General features: G+C 43.0%; 2 protein-coding genes across 6 annotated transcripts; one reads left to right on the top strand and one right to left on the bottom strand.

Moving 5' to 3' along the window:
* The first annotated feature begins 579 nt into the window (after positions 1-579).
* sfi1 (SFI1 centrin binding protein) lies at positions 580-18,731 on the top strand. 5 transcript variants are annotated; one of them, XM_065002430.1, is made up of 29 exons: positions 580-1,043; positions 1,919-1,990; positions 2,365-2,475; positions 5,436-5,530; positions 5,667-5,784; positions 6,004-6,106; positions 6,915-7,071; positions 7,318-7,479; positions 7,638-7,708; positions 8,014-8,106; positions 8,245-8,342; positions 8,466-8,532; positions 8,667-8,746; positions 12,929-13,010; positions 13,127-13,305; positions 13,782-13,857; positions 13,966-14,061; positions 14,263-14,339; positions 14,454-14,556; positions 14,666-14,762; positions 14,922-15,082; positions 15,197-15,271; positions 15,554-15,628; positions 16,053-16,229; positions 16,338-16,564; positions 16,781-17,081; positions 17,168-17,373; positions 17,449-17,551; positions 18,149-18,731. In XM_065002430.1, the coding sequence occupies exons 1-29, from the start codon at positions 910-912 to the stop codon at positions 18,332-18,334; spliced, it is 3,582 nt and encodes a 1,193-aa protein (XP_064858502.1). In that variant the 5' UTR covers positions 580-909; the 3' UTR covers positions 18,335-18,731. The 5 variants fall into 5 exon arrangements, with proteins under 5 accessions (XP_064858502.1, XP_064858498.1, XP_064858504.1 ...); XM_065002426.1 differs by having other exon boundaries at positions 8,616-8,746; positions 12,929-13,007; XM_065002432.1 differs by having other exon boundaries at positions 8,616-8,746; positions 17,246-17,373.
* lg2h1orf74 (linkage group 2 C1orf74 homolog) lies at positions 17,883-27,149 on the bottom strand. Its single transcript, XM_029681459.2, has 2 exons — positions 26,288-27,149; positions 17,883-25,975 (listed from the first exon to the last, which is right to left on the bottom strand). Exon 2 carries the CDS (start codon positions 25,964-25,966, stop codon positions 25,160-25,162), a length of 807 nt encoding a protein of 268 aa, XP_029537319.1. The 5' UTR covers positions 25,967-25,975; positions 26,288-27,149; the 3' UTR covers positions 17,883-25,159.
* Positions 27,150-27,874: the final 725 nt, after the last annotated feature.

The following is a 27,874-nucleotide window of genomic DNA, read 5'->3' as shown; positions in this document are numbered from 1 at the left end:
GGGGTGCAACATGCGCAGTGACGCTCCTCTGGGCGTAAATATTTGGATTTGGAAGCTTCAAGTGCTCCTCCTTTTCTTACCTTACAAAAAGAAATTGAACTGTATTTTAAGACAATTTAATACTAACAAAAAAGCTGTTAGAATAATGAGTGTATGTATGTCCCTTAAGGTCATTGTGTAATGTGATATTGTACCCACTATCCCAATTGTCCATTGTATATTATTTATATATACTTGTGTTCCCACATGTACTTCCTGTATTGATTTGTTGTTAATAAAAAATTATAATAATAAAAAGTGCTCCTAAGTAGAATGGGCCTGCCTTTTACCGCGATACAACATACAGAAAATTGTGTACGGTGCAATAAATGATAGGACTACGCACACAATAAACAGAGTTTACCATTAAAAAACAACATAATGTCTTATATAAATACTTGTCATTATTCTTTGTATGATAACTATAATTTTGCAAAAGTTCAATCATTTTCGACCTAATTATTAATTTACTACGTATAGAGGACGCGACTGCTATTCTGCACGATTTCAACAGATCCGTTACCCGGAAGTACTTAGTTATTTTCTTCCTATTCACAGCGGTAAAATGTATGCGCGACAGTTGGATTTAACAAACAAAACCGTTCATATACCTCACTGAACAAAACACTGTTTGCGTTTTCTATGGCGGTTGTAACGGTTCAATTTGCGTTGTCGACTTGAAACTGGTTAGGGAATGAGGAAAAGTCATGCATGGTACGTTATTCATAATGAAGAGAATGCTAGGGGGTTTTTGTTCGGCAATGCCAGTGTGTTCAGCTAACGAAGTTGAAGAAGTTTCCAATCTTCTGATTGACGGTCAGTGGTAGTAGCTAGCTTTCTCAGGTGGTTAACTCAACAACTGTTGTGGCAATGACTTCTAGAGGTAGAGGAACCCAAAAGTCAAATATAACTGGTGCAAAAATTACTTCACGCAATGTTATATCTTGTTATAAAGTCGGATACACCTGGAACCGAGGTGGAAGACTCAAGGAGTTGAGAATAAGGTGAGAAGTAGCCCCTCAAATAAACCAACTGGCCAGATTCAATCGACCATGACTTGAACTTGAAGGCTGTAACGTTAGTCTGTGTTGACTTTTGTTTAATCCCAGCACTAACACACCTGATTATACTTTACTGAACAAAAATATAAACGCAAAATGTAAAGGGTTGGCCCCATGTTTCATGAGCTGAAATAACATTTTCCAGAAATGTTTTATACACACAAAAAGCTTATTTCTCAAAAATGTTGTGCACAAGTTTGCTTACATCCCTGTTAGTGAATATTTTTCCTTTGCCAAGATAATCCATCCACCTCACAGGAAGCTGTTAAAATGGCATGATCATTACACACCTTGTGTTGGAGACAATAAAAGGCCACTCTAAAATGTGCAGTTTTGTTACACAACACAATGCCACAGATGTTTTGAGGGAGCGTGCAATTGGCATGTTGACTGCAGGAACAATCGCAGACCATGTGTAACCACACCAGCTCAGGACCTCCACATCCGGTGTCTTCACCTGCAGGATTGTCTGAGACCAGTCACCTGGGCAGCTGATAAAACTGAGGAGTATTTCTGTCTGACTGGGCCTGGCCTCCCAGTGGATGGGCCTATGCCCGCCCAGGCCCATCAATGGTTGCGCCCCTGCCCGTAAATGTGAGATCCATAAATTAGGGCCTAATGAATTAATTTAAATTTACTGATTTTCTTATATGAACTGTAACTCACTAAAATCGTTGAAATTTTTGCACCGTAAGTTTATATTTTTGTAAAGTATATTTAAGGTATGTTTAGTGCTGGGCTGGAATAAAAGCCTGCACACACAACGCCCTTCCATGACTCGAGTTGTCCATCCCTGAGATTAAACTCTTGTCTTCTAGGCACCTTGCACGGAAGTTTCTCAAACTATGGATGCAGAAGACCTTTGGACGTGTTCATCCTTACAAAGCCAGGTGCACTTTCTCAGTCCTGTGGAGGAATAGCCAGATTACATCACTGCTTGAATTTAATGGATTACAATGTCAGATAGTGGGAAAATAACATTGGTAAAGCTCTTGATGCTATGCAGTACTTGACTTGGACTGAAATAGTTGTTGGTACTCATTTTGGGTGGATGTACTGTGTACAATTAGGTGCAGGAGCGCCAAAATAATTTTAAGCTAATATTCTATAAGAGGAAGAGGATCTTAAGCAGTAGAACATTTAAGTTGTTGGTACTCCGCTCTGGTGAGCTCCTGCCCAAGTCAAGCACTGATGCTGTGAATATATCCACTGTGTGTAGCCTGAGTTCTCTAACTGGAAGATTATTACCTTCTCCAATCTCTAGGTCTCACCATCGCAGAGTGGTGCTACAGCGGGCTCAGGGGGGCTGGAAGGATGAATGGTGGACAGCCAGGAGGGAGTGGAGCCTCACAGTGAGGGCAGAGTGCCATTACAGGTCAGTGTCTGTCTCTATCCGCTGCTGCTCAGTTGTGGGGTGACGATACATGCCCATCAGTACTTACGGACTTAATGACGTCATTGCAACCAGCTTTGCCTGCTGGGATGTACCGTGTGTTCGGAAAGTATTCATACCCCTTGAGTTATTCCACATTTTGTTGTGCTAGACAGAATTCAAAATGGATTTAAAAAAAAAACAATTCTCACACATCTACACACAATACCTCATAATGACAACCTTAAAAATATGCTTTTTGATTTTTTTTTGAAAATTAAATACTGTAGAATCACCTTTGGCAGTGATTACAGCTTTGAGTCGTCTTGGGTATGTATCAGCTTTGCACATCTGGATTTGGGGATTTTATCCCAGTCTTCCTTGCAGATTCTCAAGTTCTGTTAAGGTAGATGGAGTGCGGCGGTGAACAGCAATCGTCATGTCTTTCCACAGATTTTCAATGAAATTCAATTCTGGGCCACTCAAGGACTTTAACATTCTGGTTGTGAAGCCATTCCAGCGTTGCTTTGGCTGCATGCTTGGGGTCATTGTCCTGTTGAAATGTAAATCTTTACCCCAGTCTAAGGTCATTTGTACTCTTAAGCAGTTTCTCATCAACGATGTGCCTGTATTTGGAATTCATTGTTTCCTCTATCTTTAGTCTCACAGTCCCTGCCACTGAAAAGTATCCCAATAGTATGATGCTGCCACCACCATGCTTAACAGTAGGAATAATGTTAGACGGGTGATGGGCTGTGCCTGGTTTTCTCCAGACATAGCACTTTGCATTCAGGCCAAATAGTTCCATTTTTGTCTCATCAGACCACAGAATATTTTGCCTTATGATCTGAGTCTTTCACGTGCCTTTTTGCAAACTACAGGCGTGCAAGCCCTTCCCTTTTCCTCAGGAGTGGCTCCCGTCTGGCCACGCTCCCATAAATCCCAGATTGGTGAAGTGCTGTAGAGGCTGTTGTCCTTCTAGCAGGTTCTCCCATCTCAGCCAAGGAACTCTGTAGTTATGTCATTGGGTTCTTAGTCACCTCCCTGTCCAAGGTCCTTCTTGCCCGGTTGCTCAGTTTGGTTTTACAGCCAGCTCTAGGCAGAGTCTAGGTAGTTCCATATTTTTAAAATTCCCTAACGATGGAAACCACCGTGCGATTGTAAACTTTCAACACTCAAAATGTTTTATACCCGTCACCAGATATGCCTCATCACAATTCTTTCTCGGAGATCTATGGACAGTTCCTTGGACATAGTTTCTGTTCTGACAACTGTGGTACCTTATATAGTACATGTGTGTTTCTTTCAAAATCGTGTCCAAACAATTGAATTGGCCACAGGCTGACTCCTTCACCCGTATATCTCACGGATGATCAAAGGAAATTGGATGCACTGAGCTCAATTTGGCATGTCATAGAAAAGGGTTGTGAATACTTATGTAAATGAGACATTTCTGTATTTAATTTTCAATAAATTAGCAAACATTTCTATAAACATGTTTTCAGTTGGTCATTATGGGGAATTGTGTGTGTATGGGTGAGTTTTTTTTTTATCCATTTGAATTCAGGCTCTAACACGACACAATGTGGAAAAGGGTAGGGCTGTGGCAGTCATGAAATTTGTTCTGATTTAGAATTGCCCATTATCAAAGGGGCAGGGGGAAAAAATACATATCATTTAAATGCACTCGAATAGCGAATGGAAGCCGCGCGCTTTCCCACCTGTCCGTTTTGTATGCTACTTCGGTTTAATCGCGGGAGCATGTGCTTAATATGAGCAGCTGAGAAATATAAGAACACTTATTTCACTCCATGTATCAACCACTGTTTGAGGAGCATGCTCTCGCTGCCTGACAGGTGATACTCCGCCCAAACTCTGTTTGCCATGGGCTCTTCAACCTTGTTCCTGCAGCTACTCAGTGCTTAATTTGGGAAACCAAGTGAAATCTGTTTGAGAACATCATTAGTAACATGTTTTTGCAACAAAACATATTTCACTAAACTGTTGACATCCTGTCTGTACGCTCGAGAAAGGAATAAAGGAGAGAGGATTCTATATTCTGTATAGCTAAAGGTAATGTGTCACCCAATGAATTATGAAAATATAATAAAATCCCTGTTACTAGGCTATTCAAAATACAATTTCACTAATTATAGGCTAACTAAGTCGCCCTGCACAATCAATGACCCAACAGCATCGCCTAGGGCTATACGTTCTCTCCCAGACTCATGGATAGAAATGTTGGAGCGTAGCATAAGGTAACCAGTCCATCCAGTATGCATAATAATATAGTCCACACTCAAAGGCTAGACCAATTATGTACCAAAGACATCTTAAATCAGTTTTGTTTTATGTTTTTCTGCCATGTGTAATATGTGGTAGGCTATGTATTGTATAATGGAACAATCATCATTTTTATTCCGTTTTTTTTCGGGCACATAAGCCTATGCATATGCAAAAGCTCTGATATTCCTATGGGTGTTTTGAATGAATCATTACCTTAGAAAGCGCTGTCCATTTATTTTTGTTAGTCTTTGAAACAACATCCAAAACAACCATGTTTTACACTGTTTCAACCTGTTGTTGAATTTCTTTCTTCAAATTGATCATCATAGCGAGGTGAGTTTTAAATGTATGATAGGTCTACTGTTTTGATGAGAAGTGTTTGATGTGATTTTTGATTTCATTTGCATCAATGTTAAGAGGGACAATAGAGCCCTGAGTACCAATAGGACCTGATGGTCGTTAGCAAGTTGGGTAGTACCAAAGCAAGTCCAGAGTACATAAAAGGAGCTTACCTTGACTCAATAGTCACATGGAATTTTACTGAGGTCATGACTGCCTGTGTGGGACTGCAACCTCCCTAGTCAAGGGGTATGACTACTTTCCAAAGGCGCTGTATGGCAGCCAACAATAGTTTGGCCAATGTGGAAACTGATGATGTTGTCTTTCCTGTGTTGTAGATATTATCTATATAACCAGGTGTTCCATGGCTGGCAGAGGTTTGTGTCTTTACAGAAGGAGGAGAGGAGGATATTCCAAAAAGCAACATGTTTTGGTATGGACTGGCTTTTGTGGTTTCGGTATTAATCTAGGTGAATGTCTCCCTCTGGAAAATGATGGACCCCAGCAGTAGTGGCTGGCAGGGCATGTTAGGAGTCACAGCAGTAATTAGAGTTTCTCCTGTATGCCAGCTGAGAGGTGGTGTCAGCGTGTGGCCTGGGACAGCTGGGAAGTGTACATCGAGATGAGGAGGATGAAACACAGGATGCAAGAATCTGCTCTTCAGTTCCGGAAACTCACAGCTCTACGGTGAGGCATTATGACTGATAAATGCTGTTTTGTTTATTTATTTTGGATTACTTTGAATCAGGAACAATACACTGACTAAGTCACTCGGAGGTTAGTGAACTTCCGGCATACACAGTCATTGTGTGACTGATTTATATATGATTGACCATTTGATTAAATGTAAGTGAAAGGGGAGGGGGCAACCTGTGTTAATGCTTATGAGTATTTCCCCCAATACAGTTGGATGTGGACTGTGTGGCAGACTGGGCTGCAGAGGAGATATGATGCCTGTGTTATGGAGGACCAAGCACTGCAGCACTGGGCTCTGACGCTACAGGGCAGAGTGAGTAGAGCACATCTTGTACATCCCACACATATCCGTACCATTCCTTAGGTGTTGGTGAATTAAAATGTTACATTTTATTGGACTAACATCTAAGCCGGGGGTGGGGGGGGATTGTTTTAAGATGGTCATACCATAGATCATTTAGCTATTTAATTTGGAATTTTAGGACCCCTGTAGGTATCAAAAGAACATGTTAAATTATTTGATAAAATATCAAATTTGGCCTTTAGAACTATAGCCCATAGAAACCCATTCAATAACACATTCATACATGGCAAAGACAGTAAAAAATGTAATAATAAGAAACAAGGTTTTGAAGTGTCCATCCTATATCTAGGCGATATAAGAAAGCTAAGGCAATATTTGTTTTTTTGACACATATTTAACCCTTTATTTTTGTTGGCACAAAACTCAAATCTCCATACTTCCATTCATTTGTATGGGTTACCTTCAGACAAGTCACGTGGAGGTCGTAGAGCAAAATGGAGAACGCCATCGTTAGAGTCTCTGCTTTCCATAGAGTGGTCCAATTAGTTTCTTGGCCAAACTATTTTCGTGAGAAGACCGATTTTCAGGATGTCTCATGGTCTGACAAACACCGCTGTAGCTCGGCCACCTTCCAACACAGATGCGGAAGGCCGACAGAGGCCTTGAGGATTGAGATGCAGCCCATGCAAAAAAACGTACATCTCTAGTTTAAACTGACGGATTTTGATGGGGATTTTGTCAAGTAAATTACTTAGATTGACGCATGAGTGCGTCAACAGACTTAAGGATTTGAACATGTATGTTTGTTGTGTCTTAGGCATGGCTTCAGTGGAGAGAAGTGTACATGCTCGCCTGTAGTTGGAGAGAGAGGGAGTCCAAGGCTTCACTGCACTACATACATGGGATGCAAAGAAAGGCGCTCTGTGGCTGGATCAGCTATGTTCACCTCCGCCAAACTAAGAGGAAACCACAAGGTCCCATCTTCTGTTAATCTATTTATCATATGTACTGTTGGTCTTCTGTCACAATCATTGGACATTTTGGTCTAGGATTAAACTCACATTTTTTCAGAAACATACTGTATATTGACAAATTTTGATCATTTTAGGTGGTCTCAAAAACAAACACAAAACTCTCAAATCCTCTAGAACTTCCAGTGAAAAACACTACTTCTGTTGTCATTATCCTTCTTATATAATTGTTTAGCTCCTGTGTTTCAGATGTTGCGGTGCGAGCCTGGCAACTCCAGTTGGTCAGGAGGTATTGGTTTGTGTGGAAAAGTGGACTACAGAGCAGACAGAGAGAGGTGGACAGAGGGCAGGCTTCTTATAGACTGGCACAACGCAGCACACAGCGCAGGGCACTGGAGCACTGGAGACACTGTATCCTACTACACACACACTCATTGTAAAACACCAGGGCCTGGTGTGGAGTCACACACTACTACAAGAACAGCATAAGGCAATTCTCGACTTTTCTCATCTACTGCAACATCATACTTCTCTGAATTTATTTGACCATTTCCTGAGCTCCTGTGCAGACAGGAGGATGTGCATGCAGGAGTCTGAAAGAGACCAGGCTGCAAGTCAACACCAACACCGCCATCTACTGGTAAGATGGAGGAGCACTGATCTGATGAATGTTTATGGACATCCATAGAGACTGGTTACTGTACCATAAAGCAGTGTTTCCCAACCCTGGTCCTCCAGTACACAGTTTCATTGTAGCCCTGAACAAACACACCTCATTCAACTCATTCAGGGCTTGATGATTAGTTGACAAGTTGAATCAGATGTGCATGTCCAGGGCTACAATAAACATATGTACTGTTGGGGGTACTTGAGAACTGGAGTTGGGAACCACTGCCATAGAGTATTCCTTAATTCTCTCACTTCAACTTGTTCTGTCTACTACAGGACACTGGATTGAGAAGTCTGACCCTCAATGTCACTCGGAGCAAAACTTATCGTCTCAACAAGAACATCGCTGTCCAGCATCATCATCACACTGTAACTGTTATTATACTGTAGCTAATATCCATGAAGCCACCCAGCATTAGTATCATTACAATTGTTCTAACAGTACAGAGTAAGTATGACACCCAATTCATGTTTTTCAAACAACATTTCTGCGTGTGTTTTCTGTAGGTAACATGCAGATATTGGAGACTCTGGCAGCAACGTCTTGAGGAAGCTGAAGATCAGGGACTTCAGATGCAGATGCAGATGGCACTGACCCACCACAGGTACACACACACACATACACATACACACACACATTTATGAATTGATGATACACTTTCTCATATTAGTAATGCTATTTCTATGATACATGTTTTTCTGATCTCATTAATGCCATCTTTTGACAGCACTTCACTGCAGAGCAATTGTTTGTGCCACTGGAGAGAGCAGCTTGTTGAACACAGACACATGCAGGTACACTCACCCGTACACATGTGCACACACACACACGCTTACATTCCTCTCATTGGCATTGTGTGGACTGTGTGTGGTTTTAGGGGCTGGAGCGTCGTGCTGAGGCCTGGTTTGCTGACCACATCTTTCCACAGTGTCTTAACTCATGGGTTGAGTTTACCTGCCAGAGGAGACAGCATAGGGAGAGGACAGAGATTGCACAACTCCATAATAAGTGAGTTCCATCCTGTTTCTGACCTAGTGGTGACCTAGGATAAGGTGTCACTTGTCTGATCCTAGATCAGCACTACTACTATAAGATGCTTTGTGGACGATTTAGACTTAGGAAATGTATGCCTTTTTACGCATTTTGGTATTCATACTTGTGCACATGTGTAACAAGGTTTGTGGGTGTTGCTCTCTTGCACGCATTGAATACATTTAAATCAACCCTAGAAAACTCACACTGGGTGGCATACCAATTTGATTAGGGAGTGTTTCTTCAATTGGTTTTTCTGTTCATTTCTCTAAAGCAATCCCTTTTTATACTGGTAACTTTCATTTGAATTTGATTGGCACAACATTAGGATGCGTTCAGATTGGAGATCAATGAAAGATAGTTATAAGAACATGTGCATATTTATCTCAGTTTTAGAACACAATATGTATGATTAAGGAGGTTTTTATGGACCCTAGGCTACTTAATGGAGAAATAGGGTTTGGAGAGCCTTCAGGCACGAAATAAAAAAAATGCCACATTCAGTTCTTCAACCCATGGTAATGTTGGAAGATGAATGTACATAGAATTATAATAGGGAGAACAGTGTACAGTAGTAGTATACCCTGGCCTGTTGCTCGCGCTGACCATGGAACTGTGTGATGACACGGCCAAGCATTGCACCATGCGTCAGGTTCAAACTGTTATGGCTTGGTCTGTGCTCCATAATGATTTAATTAGCCAACATTTTTTAAACTTTAAATATGATCAACTATTATTAGTGTTCGTCAGCAACAACCACACGGATGTGGCAGTGTTTACAGAGGAAGCAAATAAGGTAAATGAAACAATGTAATGAAATGTAATGATACGAACTGTACCAACTGAAGGGAACTAACAGTAAATCGGCAGTTGAATATGTGTGGCCAACTGACGGTCGATACTGATAGTGGCTAATATTTAACATGATAGAACAGTAGGAAATAGAAAGTTGGGGCATTTAATTAAAACATTAGAGAGAGTGCGACTGTCATTGTGCAATGCTTAGGCCATACTATTGAAATTGTGCATAAAGTCACAGCATTTTATACTTCACTGTGGGAAAGGGGCGGAAATGCCTGTCATGTTATTATACTTTTCAGTTTGCTTCCATGATTGGTTTCACATTAGTCTCCAGCTATCAGAAGGGAAAATCCTCAAACAATTGCTATTTGTATGTACAATCCCCTTCCCAAACATATTACTCATTTACCTAGCTCTTATCAATAGTGATGGGGGAAAACATTTAAACAGTTATATATCTTGATATATATTCATTTTTTTGTTGGTGGTTGCTGTAGCTAGCGCTAATCAGCTGTACCAGTTCTGAAACTCTGGTATTTTCCATGCTATACCTTGTTCTCCATCTTCTTTTTAAATATTGAGCCAACATGTTTTCAGCACCTTTATTCCCATGACTGATGATAACTCATTTTTTTATGTTATCTCTTGTGCCTCTGCAGAAACATACAGAGCAATATGTTTGGAGCATCAACTCGCAATAAAATCGCAGTCTAGATGTTTTTCCACTTGGAACCAACAGGTTCGCTCGACCTAGGGCTGTTGCGGTGACCATATTACCACCACACAGGCAGTCATTAGTCATGGCCGCAGTAAAATTCCATGTGACCACTGTGTCACGGTAATCTCCTTTAATGCACTCTGGACATGCTTTGGTAGTACCCAACTTGCTAACTACCACGAGGTCCTAATTGCCTGGTACTCAGGGCTCTATTGTCCCGTCATCAGGTCCTAATGCCCTGGTACTCAGGGCTCTATTGTCCCTCCATCAGGTCCTAATGGCCTGGTACTCAGGGCTCTATTGTCCCTCCATCAGGTCCTTAATGGCCTACTCAGGGTTCTATTATCGCTCCATCAGGTCCTAATGGACTGGTACTCAGGGCTCTATTGTCCCTCCATCAGGTCCTAATGGACTGGCACACCACCAAGGTGCCTTATAGCTATTATAAACTGGTTACCAATGTAATTAGAGCAGTAAAAATAAATGTTTTGTCATACCCATGGTATACGGTCTGTCAGCCAATCAGCGTTCAGGGCTCGAACCACCCAGTTTATAATTCCAAATCAAAATCAAATCAAATTTTATTTGTCACATACACATGGTTAGCAGATGTTAATGCAAGTGTAGCGAAATGCTTGTGCTTCTAGTTCCGACAATGCAGTAATAACCAACAAGTAATCTAACTAACAATTCCAAAACTACTGTCTTATACAAAGTGTAAGGGGATAAAGAATATGTACATAAGGATATATGAATGAGTGATGGTACAGAGCAGCATAGGCAAGATACAGTAGATGGTATCGAGTACAGTATATACATATGAGATGAGTATGTAAACAAAGTGGCATAGTTAAAGTGGCTAGTGATACATGTATTACATAAGGATGCAGTCGATGATATAGAGTACAGTATATACGTATGCATATGAGATGAATAATGTAGGCTAAGTAACATTATATAAGGTAGCATTGTTTAAAGTGGCTAGTGATATATTTACATAATTTCCCATCAATTCCCATTATTAAAGTGGCTGGAGTTGTGTCAGTGTGTTGGCAGCAGCCACTCAATGTTAGTGGTGGCTGTTTAACAGTCTGATGGCCTTGAGATAGAAGCTGTTTTTCAGTCTCTCGGTCCCAGCTTTGATGCACCTGTACTGACCTCGCTTTCTGGATGATTCCGGGGTGAACAGGCAGTGGCTCGGGTGGTTGATGTCCTTGATGATCTTTATGGCCTTCCTGTAACATCGGGTGGTGTAGGTGTCCTGGAGGGCAGGTAGTTTTCCCCCGGTGATGCGTTGTGCAGACCTCACTACCCTCTGGAGAGCCTTACGGTTGAGGGCGGAGCAGTTGCCGTACCAGGCGGTGATACAGCCCGCCAGGATGCTCTCGATTGTGCATCTGTAGAAGTTTGTGAGTGCTTTTGGTGACAAGCCAAATTTATTCAGCCTCCTGAGGTTGAAGAGGCGCTGCTGCGCCTTCTTCACGATGCTGTCTGTGAGTGGACCAATTCAGTTTGTCTGTGATGTGTATGCCGAGGAACTTAAAACTTGCTACCCTCTCCACTACTGTTCCATCGATGTGGATAGGGGGGTGTTCCCTCTGCTGTTTCCTGAAGTCCACAATCATCTCCTTAGTTTTGTTGACGTTGAGTGTGAGGTTATTTTCCTGACACCACACTCCGAGGGCCCTCACCTCCTCCCTGTAGGCCGTCTCGTCGTTGTTGGTAATCAAGCCTACCACTGTTGTGTCGTCCGCAAACTTGATGATTGAGTTGGAGGCGTGCGTGGCCACGCAGTCGTGGGTGAACAGGGAGTACAGGAGAGGGCTCAGAACGCACCCTTGTGGGGCCCAAGTGTTGAGGATCAGCGGGGAGGAGATGTTGTTGCCTACCCTCACCACCTGGGGCGGCCCGTCAGGAAGTCCAGTACCCAGTTGCACAGGGCGGGGTCGAGACCCAGGGTCTCGAGCTTGATGACGAGCTTGGAGGGTACTATGGTGTTGAATGCCGAGCTGTAGTCGATGAACAGCATTCTCACATAGGTATTCCTCTTGTCCAGATGGGTTAGGGCAGTGTGCAGTGTGGTTGAGATTGCATCGTCTGTGGACCTATTTGGGCGGTAAGCAAATTGGAGTGGGTCTAGGGTGTCAGGTAGGGTGGAGGTGATATGGTCCTTGACTAGTCTCTCAAAGCACTTCATGATGACGGAAGTTAGTGCTACGGGGCGGTAGTCGTTTAGCTCAGTTACCTTAGCTTTCTTGGGAACAGGAACAATGGTGGCCCTCTTGAAGCATGTGGGAACAGCAGACTGGTATAGGGATTGATTGAATATGTCCGTAAACACACCGGCCAGCTGGTCTGCGCATGCTCTGAGGGCGCGGCTGGGGAAGCCGTCTGGGCCTGCAGCCTTGCGAGGGTTAACACGTTTAAATGTCTTACTCACCTCGGCTGCAGTGAAGGAGAGTCCACATGTTTTCGTTGCAGGCCGTGTCAGTGGCACTGTATTGTCCTCAAAGCGGGCAAAAAAGTTATTTAGTCTGCCTGGGAGCAAGACATCCTGGTCCGTAATTATGAACAACATACAGTTAGCCTTGTGAGGATGACGTTTCTGTTAGTGTGTGACCCCCTCTAACCCTCTGTAGGCAGCATCAGTACACTTGGGCCTTCTATACCTGGTGGGGACGTTCAGAGGAGAGGAAGGAGCAGAGACTGGCTGAGAGGGTGGTAAAATACACAGTCACAATACACGCACACAAAAATACCACTCAAAGATATACATACAACACACCGTCATGGTACAGACAAATAACCGAAGGGGGCCCACCTGTCTTGCCCTTTAGGCCTTGCTGCATGAGGAGAGGTCGTGTTTGATGAGAGCCTGGGACCACTGGCAGCGGAGGGCGAGGCAACAACAGCAGGAGAGGGAGAAGCAGAGAGCTTCTGACACACTGTACCGCCGTACTCTAGTCCACAACACACTCAGCCAGTGGAAGGACAATGTCACTATAATCCGGGACAGGTACTATACCACTGGCAGTTCACTGAAATATCAGTGAGGATCACAATGATATCTTACAACTTTTATTGTATTTTACTTTAATGACCTGATGCTGACTGTTTGGGATCAACCTGTTCAGAAAGAAGTAGACAAGTGTGAGGTTATTCTTCTTTTTTCTTTTTTTGTGGGCCCATCCTCCGGAGAGGACAATTTTTTTTACATGTACATTATTCATATATTTTACATGCATGGTACTTTTATACACAGAATTACATGACAGAAATATCGTTTGATATACACAATTAAAGGTACTCCGACATATACGGTATACATGATATAGGATGTTTTCAGTCCTAAATATTACAGATTCTTAACAGGAGATTATTCTCAACTGGATTTGATTGACAATTGAATACCCTTTGAGATTTTGCCTTAATCCTTCATGTATATGTGTGTTTGGTTTGTATATTTGTGTTTTTTCGTATGCATCTCATAAGGCGAAAACGAGAGGAGCAGGCAGGTCGACATGGTGATGTGCGTTGTGTGAGACGCGCCCTGAGTGGCTGGAGTGAGGTACAGTATTTTGCCATACATAATCTACCATTAGCCATGCTGTAATCTTTGGTTTGTCCAGAGTAATTATCCCACATTGTGTCTGTCTGTCTCTGTCTGATGTGTCAGTATGTCCAGCACAGAACAGAGAAGAACAGCAGGCTGGATCAGATGGACAGTTACTATGAACACAGACTTCTCAAACACACTTTACAGGCCTGGAAGGTACAACAGACCTCACATTAACTGTAATAAATGACACAAGTCTACACTTATATTGGTGTGCTTTGTAAACTGGCACAGCAACATTTAATTTGGTCATCATGCATCTTCTGACCTGCTTGGTGCACACGGAATGGGCTCCGCTTTGTTGGTTTGTGTGTGTCCTGTGGTACGTGCTGTAATCTCTTTGCTTGTCACCCGTAGGAGCATCACCTCCGAAGACAGCAGGTCTATGAGCATGTAGAGGAGCGCTACAGTCAACATCAGAAACACTTCCTCGGGTATCAACCTAAATAGAGTCACAGTCTCTATCTATACCTCTTTAACAACGATCTCTTACTTGTAATTTTGATTTTGCAATATTTCTAACTGACACTTGTATTATGTGTTCCCAGGAGGATTCTGCATGTGTGGAAGGAGAATGTAGCCCTGTTGGCAGCAGCCAGCAGCAGAGAGAAGAGAGCAGAGAACCACTACCAGCACTGCGTTCAGGTTAAGGTATTGGAGCTGCTGTAAGACCTATCTACTGCTTCATATGTTACCAAGACTGATTCCGTGGCTATAACTACTGCTCACCCACAAATGTGCCTAATTTATTTTCCTACAGATGCTGTTGGGATGGAGGAAAGCCACATCTTGTGCAGTGTCAAACCGTCACCAGCAGAGAGAGGCAGTGAGCAAGGCTCAGACTCACATGGATAAAGGTAGAGAAATACTTTGCTATGGCTCCAATTCTTAGTGAAGCAGATGGAGACAATTTGTTCCTTATTTAATGCTATTTTCTGTTAGATCACTCTCCCGGCACATTGAATAAAGCCCCCGTTGACATGTGAAGTCTATTGCCATAATTTTTTATGTCTCAGTGAGGCAGGAGGCGACTTTCAGGAGATGGAGGGAGCGAAGCAGAGAGGTTGTGGAGGACAGTATAGGCATGGAGAAAGCCATAAGGCTCCACCACCACTTTCTTCTCTGCAGAACATTCAGATCATGGACTATGTACCAGCAGCATCAGCAGAGCTACAAGGTAGATGGATACTGCATTTGGTCCTGTGTTTGAGTCTGCAGTGTGCTATTTGATACATTTTGATCCTAGGTAGGTTTGTGTTAGTATTGGGTTGTTTATGTGGTCCTTCTCTAGGTGATGAAAGGGAGAGGCCACTTGCTGCTGAGACAGAAGACATGCCAGCTCTTCTTTGCACACTGGAAAATTGTGGTGAACTTATTGCTGTTTTAACATGAATTCCTGTTTTAACATGCTTATTTCAAATATTAAAGGCCTCCTTGACAAGATTTGCATGAACTTTTGTTCAAGTCACTTTTAAATACATTGATGGAATTGAAAAAAAGTATTTTCTGATGTTTACTGTCTTAAAGAAAGGCCAGATTATTATATTATATAAACATTCAATGGTAGGTCTGTAAGCCTCTGATTGTCTTGGTGAACTCCTGGCTGTTATCTAAGTGTGCTGTTCTCCTCTGGTCCTGGCCTGCACAGCTGCAGCACAGAAGGACAGAGGCTGAGCAGACAGAACTGGCCCTCTGGCATTGGTCCCTCAGTCTGCAGGCCAAGGTAATACCTGGACACACATACTTCACTGGCAGCTGGCCTTCAGCCCAACTTAAAACACAGGAGATATTATCCCTCTCTCTCTCTGTTTGTCTGTAGTGGAGGAATTCTGTCTCCTGCATGACTACTGTTGACCCTGTGGATGTATAGCCTGGGTCCCAATCTTTTTGTGCTCTCTTGCCAATGACCATTGGAGTTAGCAAGACCGCACAATCAGATCTGTGACCAGGCTGGCGCGTGTAAAGTCCTCATTGATGATATCCAGGCCACAGCTAGAATAAAGGAAATTGAAGTGAAAACATACAGTAGACTCTATAGACATAATGAATGAGACACCCCCTGGTGAATAGTGGAAACATATAGAAGAGTGAAGACTCATCAGACATACTGAATGAGACGTCTGATCCCTTGGTGTGTTCTGATCTAGGTGCTGGAGGCCTGGAGACTGTGGGTCACAGAGCAGGACAGAAAGCAGGAAAGGCTGGCCCAGGCTGCCCAGTTCTATAGAGATCAGCTGCTGAGGGAAGGAGTGGCCCACGTCCTCACACACGCTGCTCACATGGGCAGCTTCAGCACCAACATAGCACTGCACCGCCAGGAGCAGGTGTGTGTGAGCACTTGCTGTGTTTGATTATCTGATAGTATGTCTGCCTGCCTGCCTGTGTGTCTCTGTGTGGCACTGGATCAAGCCCGTCTTGTCTGTGATCTACAGAGCTTGCGGCGTCTCCAGAGGGTGGTGCTGCGTTGTGCCATGCAGTGGAAACAGCGGGCCCTGAGTGGACCACACAGGGCGAGACCGCCTAGAGCGATAGCAGTGCCCCCCAAGAGTGTGACCTTCTGTTTACCCAGCCCTGACCCAGAGTGCCGCACCCACAGCCGTACACAGACCCAGAGTGGCATAGTGGAGCAGAGAGCAGGAGACGGCATCCTCAACCACCTGTAAGTGGGCACAGTTACTATGCAAACATCAGGCCCTGAACATTATGGGAGGGTTTTCCAGATACCAATTAAGAGTCCTGGATTAAAAAGAATGCTCAATGGAGAATCCCCATACGAATCACTTTTTTTGTCCAGAACAAGGCTTAATGTGTGCCTGGGAAACTATGTCTCTAATTCTTATGCTCAGTCTTACAGCAGCTCTATAACTGTGTGCAGGGTGGCGGTGCGTGCTTCTAGACTGCAGCCACGGCGGCCTAGAGATCTGCTTGACTCCCCGGTCAAAGAGCTGCTCCCACCTACAGCTCCTCTACATAAAAAATCCAGTCCTCTTCCACATCAAACCAAGGTCCCAGTGACAGCGAACCTTTACCCTACTACAGCCTCCCTCCCCATCTCTCCCATACGCGCACACCCAGCTCCCCATCTCAGTTTCCCAATGGCCCCACATCATGGATCACTAGGCCAGGACTTACTCCTGCCCCCTTCCTCATTCATGGCCACCCACACTCAAACTAAGGTAAGTTACTGTATTCCAAAAACACATGTAAAGTCATTTTACTGTGTGTTTTCAATGAGATTTCTTTATAGAATATCTGTTTTTAGGTGAGGCAGCCTAGTGGCTCATGGGAAAGTGACTCCTCACTACTGCCCCCCAATGAGTTCTCCACCCTCCATCAACAGCCAGAGTCTGATGGAGAAGATGTGTTAACCGAGGAGGAGAATGTGGATCCCACTTTAGCCTGGACCAGAGAGCTGCTCAACATTCGTCTGGACATGCAGCGCTTCCAACAGGACCGCAAGCTACTTCAGTAAGGACTCCCAGCTCTGTGATTAACATTTCTGATAGATCTCATTTATACATTCTGATGGATTTATGTGTGTAGGGCGTGGCGAAGACTTGAAGAAGTGTTGAGAAGCTGGCTGCAGACGAGTGGAAGTGAGGGAGAAACTGAGGAGAGTAACACTATCCGCAAAGAGTTGGAGCAGGTAAGACTTGAAGGGAAGACGCTTAGGTCATTGGTACAGTATATGCAAGGGCCACAAGGTTTCCACTAGTTACCACAGCCACAATATCAAAATTGGCTATATTGTAAAAATTCATTTAAAAAAAAAAATAGCTTTTTGGTTTTAAGTCATATGGTTAGCAGTGGTATTAAGGTTAGGTTTAAAATCACATTTTAAGAAGATACATTTTAGAAATAGGCTGGATTCATTACTTTGTGGCGGTGGTAACAAGTGATGACCGGGCCACAATGGCAAAGCAAATAAGGATTTATAAACAAAAATAATTGTCGTTTTACTGGCTGTTCACCAGTCCTTGAAGAAAACAAGAAGCAATATTTTATTAACATGTTTCCTATCCACTTTTTGATGAATAACTAAATGGATGGCTTTGATTTAGCACGCATTCCTCTGGAGGTATCATTTCATTTGAGCCATAAATCTTCAGCTATGAAAACAAGAACATTCAAAAGTTACAACAGGTCAAGCACATAATAATCATGCTATATCATGCAACAATTTTTCCTGTTATTTTGTAGTCATTCCAGATTAATTTCATGCTCTTTGTGTTGTCATTTACAGCTGGAGGAGCGTATTGGCAGACTGTCAGCTGAGCTGGCAGAGCAGAAGCCTGTGATGATCCTCCACGCTGCCAGGATCCACAGGATAGAGAGTGTTCTCCTCCAAAGCAGCACGGCCACAGGACAGGGTCTGGAACAGGCCATTCTCAGTAGGCCTCCAGAGCTACTGCTCATCACTCCACACTAGGTGACAGGACCAGGGCCGTCCCAGTGCCATGGGTCAGGAGGAGGAGGGCCATAGACCTATATAAAGGAGCACAAGGACTTCTGATGAGACTATACCTGTCCATATTTTTGTCATTCTCTACTCGTTGTTTTTATAGTATAAGAACAGAATTATTCTAAATAGATTTAAGATTTATGGAAATTCTTCAATTGTAGCTTTTGAATTTATTATCCTAATCTTGGTGAAAATCAGTTTGACTAAAACAGAAAGAATGGCATGGCAAGACAGCTGTGTAAGATTTATGTTTGACTTGACTATGTTGTAATGGCCTTTATTTTACTGTATACTGTAAATTGCATCATATGTTAGTGTGTTTTTACATGATTTAATAAAATACTGCCTTCAGAAAGTATTCACACCCCTTGACTTTTTCCACATTTTGTTGCGTTACAAAGTGGGATTTTTGCAGCGATTACAGCTGTGAGTCTTTCTGGGTACGTCTCTAAGAGCTTTCCACACCTGGATTGGGCAACATCTTCCCATGATTTTTAACATTTTCTTTCACCTTTATTTAACCAGGTAAGCTAGTTGAGAACAAGTTCTCATTTACAACTGCAACCTGGCCAAGATAAAGCAAAGCAGTGCGACACAAACAACAACAGAGTTGCACGTGAAATGAACAAGTGTACAGTCAATAACACAATAGAAACAAAAGAAAGTCTATACAGTGTGTGCAAATGGCGTGAGGTGGTAAGGCAATAAATAAGCCATAGTAGCGAAGTAATTACAATTTAGCAAATTAACACTGGAGTGATAGATGAGCAGATGATGTGCAAGTATAAATACTGGTGTGCAAAAGAGCAGAAAAATAAATAAAAACAGTATGGGATGAGGTAGGAAGATTGGGTGGGCTTTTTACAGATGGGCTATGTACAGCTGCAGCGATTGGTTAGCTGCTCAGATAGCTAATGTTTAAAGTTAGTGAGGCAAATATAAATCTCCAGCTTCAGCGATTTTTGCAATTCGTTCCAGTCATTGGCAGCAGAGAACTGGAAGGAAAGGTGGCCAAAGGAGGTGTTGGCTTTGGGGATGACCAGTGAGATATACCTGCAGGAGCACGTGCTACGGGTGGGTGTGGTTATTGTGACCAGCGAGCTGAGGTAAGGCGGAGCTTTACCTAGCATAGACTTAAACATATCACTTTGTATTCAGGACAAAAAGTGAATTGCTTTTTCACATTTTTTGTGGTATTACTTTTGTGCCTTGATTGCAAACAGGATGCATGTTTTGGAATATTTTTTATTCTGTTCAAGCTTCCTTTTCACTCTATCAATTAGGTTAGTATTACGGAGTAACTACAATGTTGATCCATCCTCAGTTTTCCCCTTGTTGAAAAGGCTTGTGTGTAGCCTACTGGTTAAATTTGTGTCTTTTCGCACAAATTAAGCCAGAAGAACGCACAAAAACGCACATAATTTGCTGAAATGCATTTTGTACATATATGCATGAATTGATTGTGAGACTGTGTTGCATGATTAAACCAAGGGCTTGATCTCTGCTTTACCCTGACCCATCTAATGGTAGCCATCACATTCACCACATCAAGGAATCTACATTTAAAGGCTTCCAAGGCACTGTCTACCCATACACTATGCACAGGTGACCAATCGATTTGATCAACTTCCTCTCTAAACTTTTCAACACAGTATTGTTTGAGTTCTCTGCCTTTTGGATTACTCTCTCTTTACAGAGAACCCCTGTGGTTCAAGTCAAGAGCTACTTTTCCCTTTCAGTCTGCTCTGTGCATGTCTGAAAGTGACAGAGCCAGCAGCCAAGAGTTTTTCACAGTATGCCGTAAAAAAATTATTACATGTGGGTGTACAGTGGGGAGAACAAGTATTTGATACACTGCTGATTTTGCAGGTTTTCCTACTTACAAAGCATGTAGAGGTCTGTAATTTTTTTATCATAGGTACACTTCAACTGTGAGAGACGGAATCTAAAACAAAAATCTAGATAATCATTGTCGCCAACACAACAGACCACTTTTTCATCTACTGGCCATTCTCTGGCCACTCAACAGTTCCTCTGCCAATTTCTTTGAGGTGTGTCTGTCGCTGAACTCAAAGCAGTCCAGAAGACAGCTAGACGAAAAATCTTCAATGAAGTGACATGTAACCGACATGTAAGAAGTGCTTACCCTTGATGTCCAGGAGTCAGTAGTAAGGCAAACTGCAGTAGCTTTTTAAACTCTTTCCCACACTGAAGCCTGTGTGCTCTCGTACAGTTGTGGAATACGTGATTTTGAAACGGTTTTCCTGCTTGGAATTGTGTACATTGTATTTAGACTATTACTATAATTTCTAAAACCTCTGTCCTCCACAATCGAAAATGGCTGGAAATCGGTGGCAATCATTTTAGCCAATGCAATATCAATTTGGCCTTGTTTGGCATGAACTGGTCCATAGAACATTGCATTGCTGTGGGTCGTGGAGTAGGCCTACTTGACTGAGTGGATACATCTCCACGTGTGGAGGTGCTGACTCCACCACTATCACTAGCAGGCCCACAAGTTTCCCGTAGCTCCGCTACAGTTAGCTTCACAGTTGGGTACACAGTTCGCATATGCCGGTGTAGGTTGTGCATAGAACCAGCTTTATATGAGATTTTGTTTTGGCAAATTCTACACTGTACTCTAACATTGTCTACATCATTAAAATGCATCCAAATGCTACTGTGCTTCCGACTCATTTTCCAGCTGTTGTTTTCACAGCTGTCCTCCCTCAGCTGCTGAGTGTTAGCGCGGCCCTCCCTCACGCATCTTTGGTTCATTGGTTGACACTGCGTGTCTGATTGACAGGAACAACAGGTGAGGCTGTTCGTCTGAGCAGACAGTCAAAACGAATGTGTGTGTGCTTGAGCATTTAGGCCTATATTATTTTATTTATTTTTTTGTTCTTTGAATTAGTTAATTATATTAATTTAAATATTTAGATTTTTCATATCTCAATTTTTGAGCCGACTCGTTCGCGAACGACCCTTCACTAGGGGGGAGAATTATGTCAGGGGGAAGCATTTCGGCACAACACTGGCACTGCTATCATCTTCTTTTACCACTTCACCGAATCTTTCCCAAATATTATTTTTCTGGCCCTCCATTCTCTTTATTTCAAACTCTCCATTTCGCAGCTTTTCTCTTATTGAATTAAACTCCGACATTGTCCTTTTTGCCTCCATGGATCAACATTAACGGGAGATATGTATACTGTAGCTAAGAAAATAATACTAAGTGTATGTTGTGTAGTAAGCTGTTAGCAGCCCATGTGCCTCACCCTAATAATTTGGTCCCTTTCCCCCTCATAACTTAGCCTACTGTCCTGACTTGGTGGTGCACATGTAACCAATAGCCTAATATTGTAAGAGATTTCATTGTCTGCTTATATGCCCCCTTTATTTATCCTACGGTTCTGACTTGGTGTACAGGGAGTACACTGTAAGAACGGCCCATGTGCTGAAAACTATCGCTGTACATTTCCAAAGTGCAAAACAAATAGGTTATTGATTATGTCTGTCCTAGCTCGCTCATTGTCTTAATCGAAATTACAGATTGCCTCTTATCTGCTCGTTGTCCCCTTATGCCATAGTTTGTACATCTCAATTGTCAGTAGAAATTAAGCAAGTCAGCCATATCTTTTTTAAGGCATAAATGTGGCCGAATTAACTGTTTCGCTGCCATTCAAGGCTTCGCTGATAGCCAAGTGTAGCGGTGGTAAGGATTCACTCCATGGTACTGAAACGAAAGCTATGCTGTACCTCGTGTCATTATAAGGTACGTTACATGACACTGAATTGTATTAGCTCCTTTCAATGTGTACTTTATGCCTGTTGCGGTTGTATGCTTCTTATCGGTTTCCCTCCAATTAACCTTGTCAAAAAAACCTCATCAAATTGAAGGGGTTCCCAGCTGATGACGAGTTCAATAAGCCAGATTTCGTAAACAAAACATCAGTCTTGACTAAAGCGTTTTGTATGTTTACAGTCGAATACTGTAATAGACAAAGTGAACAATTACTGAGTCAGATAACTCCTAAATTCCTAACTTGGCTTTATAATTATCGCTTGGTGACCCTAATAATATTGTATTTAGAATGAGAGATGTAACAAACTTGTGATGAGGTATCATTACGCCCGTCATGTGTTCCTTAATTGACAATCTCATCTGGTCTGAGTGACATTTGCTCTTTAGACATTCCCACTGAAACACTTTGATCCCAACAGGTTCCTTTTTTTGAAAGGTGTATCCGAAAACAACAACACTCAAAAACCATAAATCTTACTATGTACTCAATGCAGATGCAGTTGCTGAGGAGACCCCGGACACTGAGTGACACTGAGTGGTGCGGCCCCTGGGAGGCGGGCAACATCATCTGTTCCCGCGGGTATCCAGAGCTTCGTGTCCGCCAGCAGCACCATCAATGGAGCGGCTAGAGGCCTTCTTTTTTCGTGCATCACTGGAGCTGTGCCTTCTTTTTTCATGCATCTTCGTCATCACTGGAGCTGGGATCTCCACAGAGTATGGCATCCCAAACTACCGCTCAGGTGGGGTGGGTCTCTATGCTCGCACAGACAGGCGACCTATGCAGCACGCAGAGTATATACGCAGTGCCTAGTCTCGTCAGCTCTACTAGGCACAAATCCTTGTTTTTTTCTAGGTGTATTCCGGGTACAGATTCCTACTGGCAGCAGCTGACCAGAAGATCCCAATGGCCATCTTGAACAACGAGCCTACCAGGGCCGACCACCTGGCAGAGTGCCGTGCTCATTGTTGGGAGGTACTGTCAGTCATTCAGCCCCACTGACCAGAGACAGGCAGATGGCCTTACTAGGACTCCGGTCACTAATCCATAGACACTGACAACTGAACTACTCAATGGGCTCTACCTCTTGGTCATCCAGGCAGCAATGCAATCAGCCTCAGGACGTTGGGCTGGAGAGATGGAAGCTTGTTTCTATGACGTCTATGGGAAACCCTACTAGTAATGGAGGATATGCTTTATGGCTGACAGGGCGCTATTCTGAAGTTAGCACCCGCCATATTGATGGAAGTAACAATCATCCATAAAAATGAATGGTTATTATTCTACTTTCCACTTAAGTTGTCAGCATACTTCAGTTCGGCTGGTGCCTAGCCAGACTTGGCTACCCGAACGAGTGCGCTCACATACTTCCTTAAGACTGCTTGAAAAAGAGAAATAAAAGCGGCAAAAGTACTCATTGTACATTTTAAGACGTAGCCAGTATACACTTCTTCAAAAGTCTTAGAAGAAAGAATTAACCTATAAGTCAAGAAATCTTTCATTCATTTTTACGTTTTTGCCAAAGAGATTAGTCACACAATTTTACATCTAACTAATTACATGTCAGGTGCAGTATTATTCAATGTGCATGAAAACGAGTTGCATTGTTTTGAATGACAACAAAGAGTGAAGAATCCTTACTGTTGACCAATCACCGATGAAGGGGCGTAGACTTCAGCACAGAACTTCGGCTTGCTTCCAGAAAAGAATTGTGCCCCCAAACAGCACAAATTTAAAAAAAACTCACCGAAGTCCAAAACAAACAAAAACCGTCACAAAATGTCAATCTAGACGCGAACTCTACCGAACTGTTTAGGCTGAGAAGCATACGCCTTTAGCCTGTACACCATTTTATCTAACTAGTATAAACACTCCTCTCTGTTTTTGGCTCTTTTCTCCAGCATTTTGGATTTGAGATCAAATGTTTCATATGAGCCGACAGTATAGAATGTCGCTTTTAATTTGAGGGTATTTTCATAAATATGTTTTATTGTTTAGAAATGAAGGCATTTTATGCATCTAGTTCACCCATTTGAAAAAGTAATAAGTACTTGGTCCCATATTCCTAGCACACAATGACTACATCAAGCTTGTGACTCTACAAACTTGTTGGATGCATATGCAGTTTGTTTTGGTTGTGTGTCAGATTGTTTTGCCCAAAAGGAAGTGAATGGCGAATAATGTATAGTCACTTATGGTAAAAAATAATAGAATGTTTCTGAACACTAATGTGGATTCTACCATGATTACAGATAATCATGAATAATGATGATCATATTATACTATTTTGGGCTCCTGAGTGGCACAGTGGTCCAAGGCACTGCATCTCAGTGCTAGAGGTGTCACTACAGACCCTGGTTCGATTCCAGGCTGTATCACAACCGGCCGTGATTGGGAGTCCCATAGGGCAGTGCACAATTTGCCCAGTGTCGTCCGGGTTAGGGTTTGGCCGGGGTAGGCCATCATTGTAAATAAGAATTTGTTCTTAACTGACTTGCCTAGTTAAATAAAAAATTAAATTCCCCCAAAATCAGGAATAAAGATCATGATCTTTGTGCCTCTTAATTTCTCACTCATCATTTACAATTTATTCATGATTACTCCTAATCATGGTAGCATACACATTCATGTAGGAGTGTTCTGAAACATACATTCTTATTTACAATAAGTGACCCCAAAATGAAACAATATTAATGATTCACCATTCAGTTCCTATTGGGCAAAACAATCTGAAACACAACCAAAACAAAATGCAACGCATCCAACAAGTTTGTAGCCACAAGCTTGATGTAGTCATTGGTGTAAACTTCCCTCACAAATGCATTTATATTTTAAATAAATTGTGTTTCCAAATTGATTATGTAAATCAGTTTGGAAACATGAACAACTGCTTCAATGTTTGCTTATCAATTGTTTTACAGACAATATCCAAAATACAAATACCGTCACATTTTTTCATACAATATCCATCCACAAAGTGCCATTATAATCATAGAGCCACAGAAGGTAAGGTGACAGTTGATCTTGTCACACTGAGGTCAGAGAAGATTGTCTGTTGCTGAAATCGTTCCTGAAGCTGTGTAGTCCAGCTAGCCATCACTGACAGAATCTCTGCCTGCAACATCTCTGGGGTGCTGAAGGAATACAGGCAACACCTGTGACCCTCAACTCCAGAACCACCACCCTGCCAGGATGCCACAGCCTTGGTCACCACCAGCGGAGACATAGCTAGGCAGTTCTCAAAGCTCCTGCTCTGGTCAAACCAGTATGTGGAGGGGTAGCCCAATAGAATCCCAAATAGAGTACACAGATTCCATGCCTCACAATGTCTCTTTTCAATTCGGTGAGGGACATTTCTCATCGCAGAATGTTGCCCAAACTGTCTAATATGAGCAAGTAAAGCATGAATCATGTCCCTGATGGCTCCCCACTGTAACTCAGTGATGGCAGGCTGCTCCAATGAGTGACATACATCCACCACAGTCACAGTCCTCCTCAAGAGAAGTGCCTCCAAGTTTGCTATAGTTAGGGATGGGTTCACAATCAAGGAATTCTCACTGATGACCACTGTCTGGAGAGATTTAGACACAAGTTGTGCAGCCTGCAGAGAGTTTAAATACTGTTGGACCTGCTCTGCAGACGCTGTATTACTGTCATATAGCAGAGCGGGCTTCAGGCCCAAGTCCACAGCCAGGACCTGAGTAGCCAGGTTCAGACTCACAGTGGCAGAGAAGCGTTTCTTTCCAACTCGTAGACATTTTCGAGCAGCAGCAACAAAGACGTCTGAAGAAGCCATGGACTGCTCCTAGGGGAATTTGAACATGTGGCAAAATTACATGTTGATGAATGAAACTCCATGCTGACCAAAACTATCAGAATAGTGTGCGTTAGTACGAGTTTTGCACCTAAAACAAGTATGCCAGAGGAACTACAGTAGCCAGCTAGCATGATAGTTAGCCTAGAAATGCATGGCTGAACTGGATCCACGCTCATGCCTTCCAGTTACTTCCCACATATAATTTACTTTGACAAATGAATTAGTAGTCTACAGCTCATTGATCCTGAAGTTAATCTATTCATCGATCTACCGGCACCTTTAAAGCATAACGTTACTTACTTCTGGTCGTTGCACTATTCTTCTTCTTCTTCTGCTTCGGGATTGGGTTGGCGGATCGCATCCAACTTTTAAGGTGCATACCCCGCCACCTACTGTACTGGAGTGTAAGGCCAGTCATGGTTTACCGACATTAAATTATTGTAATTATTCATGTTCCAGTAAGAACGTGAAATAAAGCCCTAGACACCACTTCCCTTCCCCCACTACACCACCCAAACACCAACCAGCCTCTCTAATCCTTTGACACAATCTCTCCCTATCTGCATCATACTGTTCACAAAATATCCACACACTCCACTGTTTCCTCCACTAAACACTCCTCACACAGACCTATCATCCACAACGTGACATTCAAACCTGTGTGCCTAAACCGTAGTCTACTCTACACAACTTCCTCTAACCTACATCCCATACTCCCCACCTCTTCCTTTACTGACTGGTGCATGCGATAAAAATTGCCTCCCCTTACAACTAACTAGTCAGCTACTTTGAACAGTATTTTGCCACCCCCATTCTCAGAACCCTGGAACCCCCCACCAGTGTTCAAGACGCGGAGAGATTTTGCCTTCAGGTTAGGTCTGCCCACGGCTGGGCTAGCATCGTGGAAGTACAAGGACATCATGGCCTACACCCACTCCAAGGACACCATCGCGCGCCTAAAAGCCAGCTAAGCCTTGGACCCGCAACAGGTACGGTTAAATGTCAATCACCACAGCATCATGGATGGCTGTTCATGGTTGCCTTCCCACTAGCCAAAAGAGAACCATCGCACTCTCCCAGAAGCTTGGCTGATGCGTAAACCCCGCAAACAAAGAGTTGTAATGGGATTGAGATCCGGGCTCTTCGCTGGCCATGGCAGAACACTGACATTCCTGTCTTGCAGGAAATCACGCTCAGAACGAGCAGTATGTCAGGTGGCATTGTCATGTCAGGATGAGCCTGCAGGAAGGGTACCACATGAGGGAGGAGTATGCCTTCCTTGTAACGCACAGCGTTGAGATTGCCTGCAATGACAACAAGCTCAGTCCGATGATGCTGTGACACACCGCCCCAGACCATGATGGACCCTCCACCTCCAAATCGATCCCACTCCATAGTACAGGCCTTGGTGTAACGCTCATTCTTTCGACGATAACCGAGAATCCTACCCACCACCCCTGGTGAGACGAAATCGCGACTCGTCAGTGAAGAGCACTTTTTTCCAGTCCTGTCTGGTTAAGCGACGGTGGGTTTGTGCCCATAGGCTATGTAGTAGTACACAGCGTTGTACGAGATCTTCAGTTTCTTGGCAATTTCTCGCATGAAATAGCCTTCATTTCCCAGAACAAGAATAGACTGACGAGTTTCAGAAGAAAGTTTTTTTGTTTCTGGCCATTTTGAGCCTGTAAACAAACCCACAAATGCTGATGCGCCAGATACTCAACTAGTCTGAAGAAGGCCAGTTGTATTGCTTCTTTAATCCGCACAAAAGTTTTCAGCTGTGCTAACATAATTGCCAAAGGGTTTTCTAATGATCAATTAGCCTTTTAAAATGATAAACTTGGATTAGCTAACATAACACAGGAGTGATGGTTGCTGATAATGGGC

This window comes from Oncorhynchus nerka, linkage group LG2, assembly GCF_034236695.1.
Source record: "Oncorhynchus nerka isolate Pitt River linkage group LG2, Oner_Uvic_2.0, whole genome shotgun sequence".
In the NCBI taxonomy this organism is placed as follows: Eukaryota; Metazoa; Chordata; class Actinopteri; order Salmoniformes; family Salmonidae; genus Oncorhynchus; species Oncorhynchus nerka.
The sequence above is the reverse complement of the archived record's forward strand: the minus strand, read 5'-3'. Positions and strand labels throughout refer to the sequence as shown.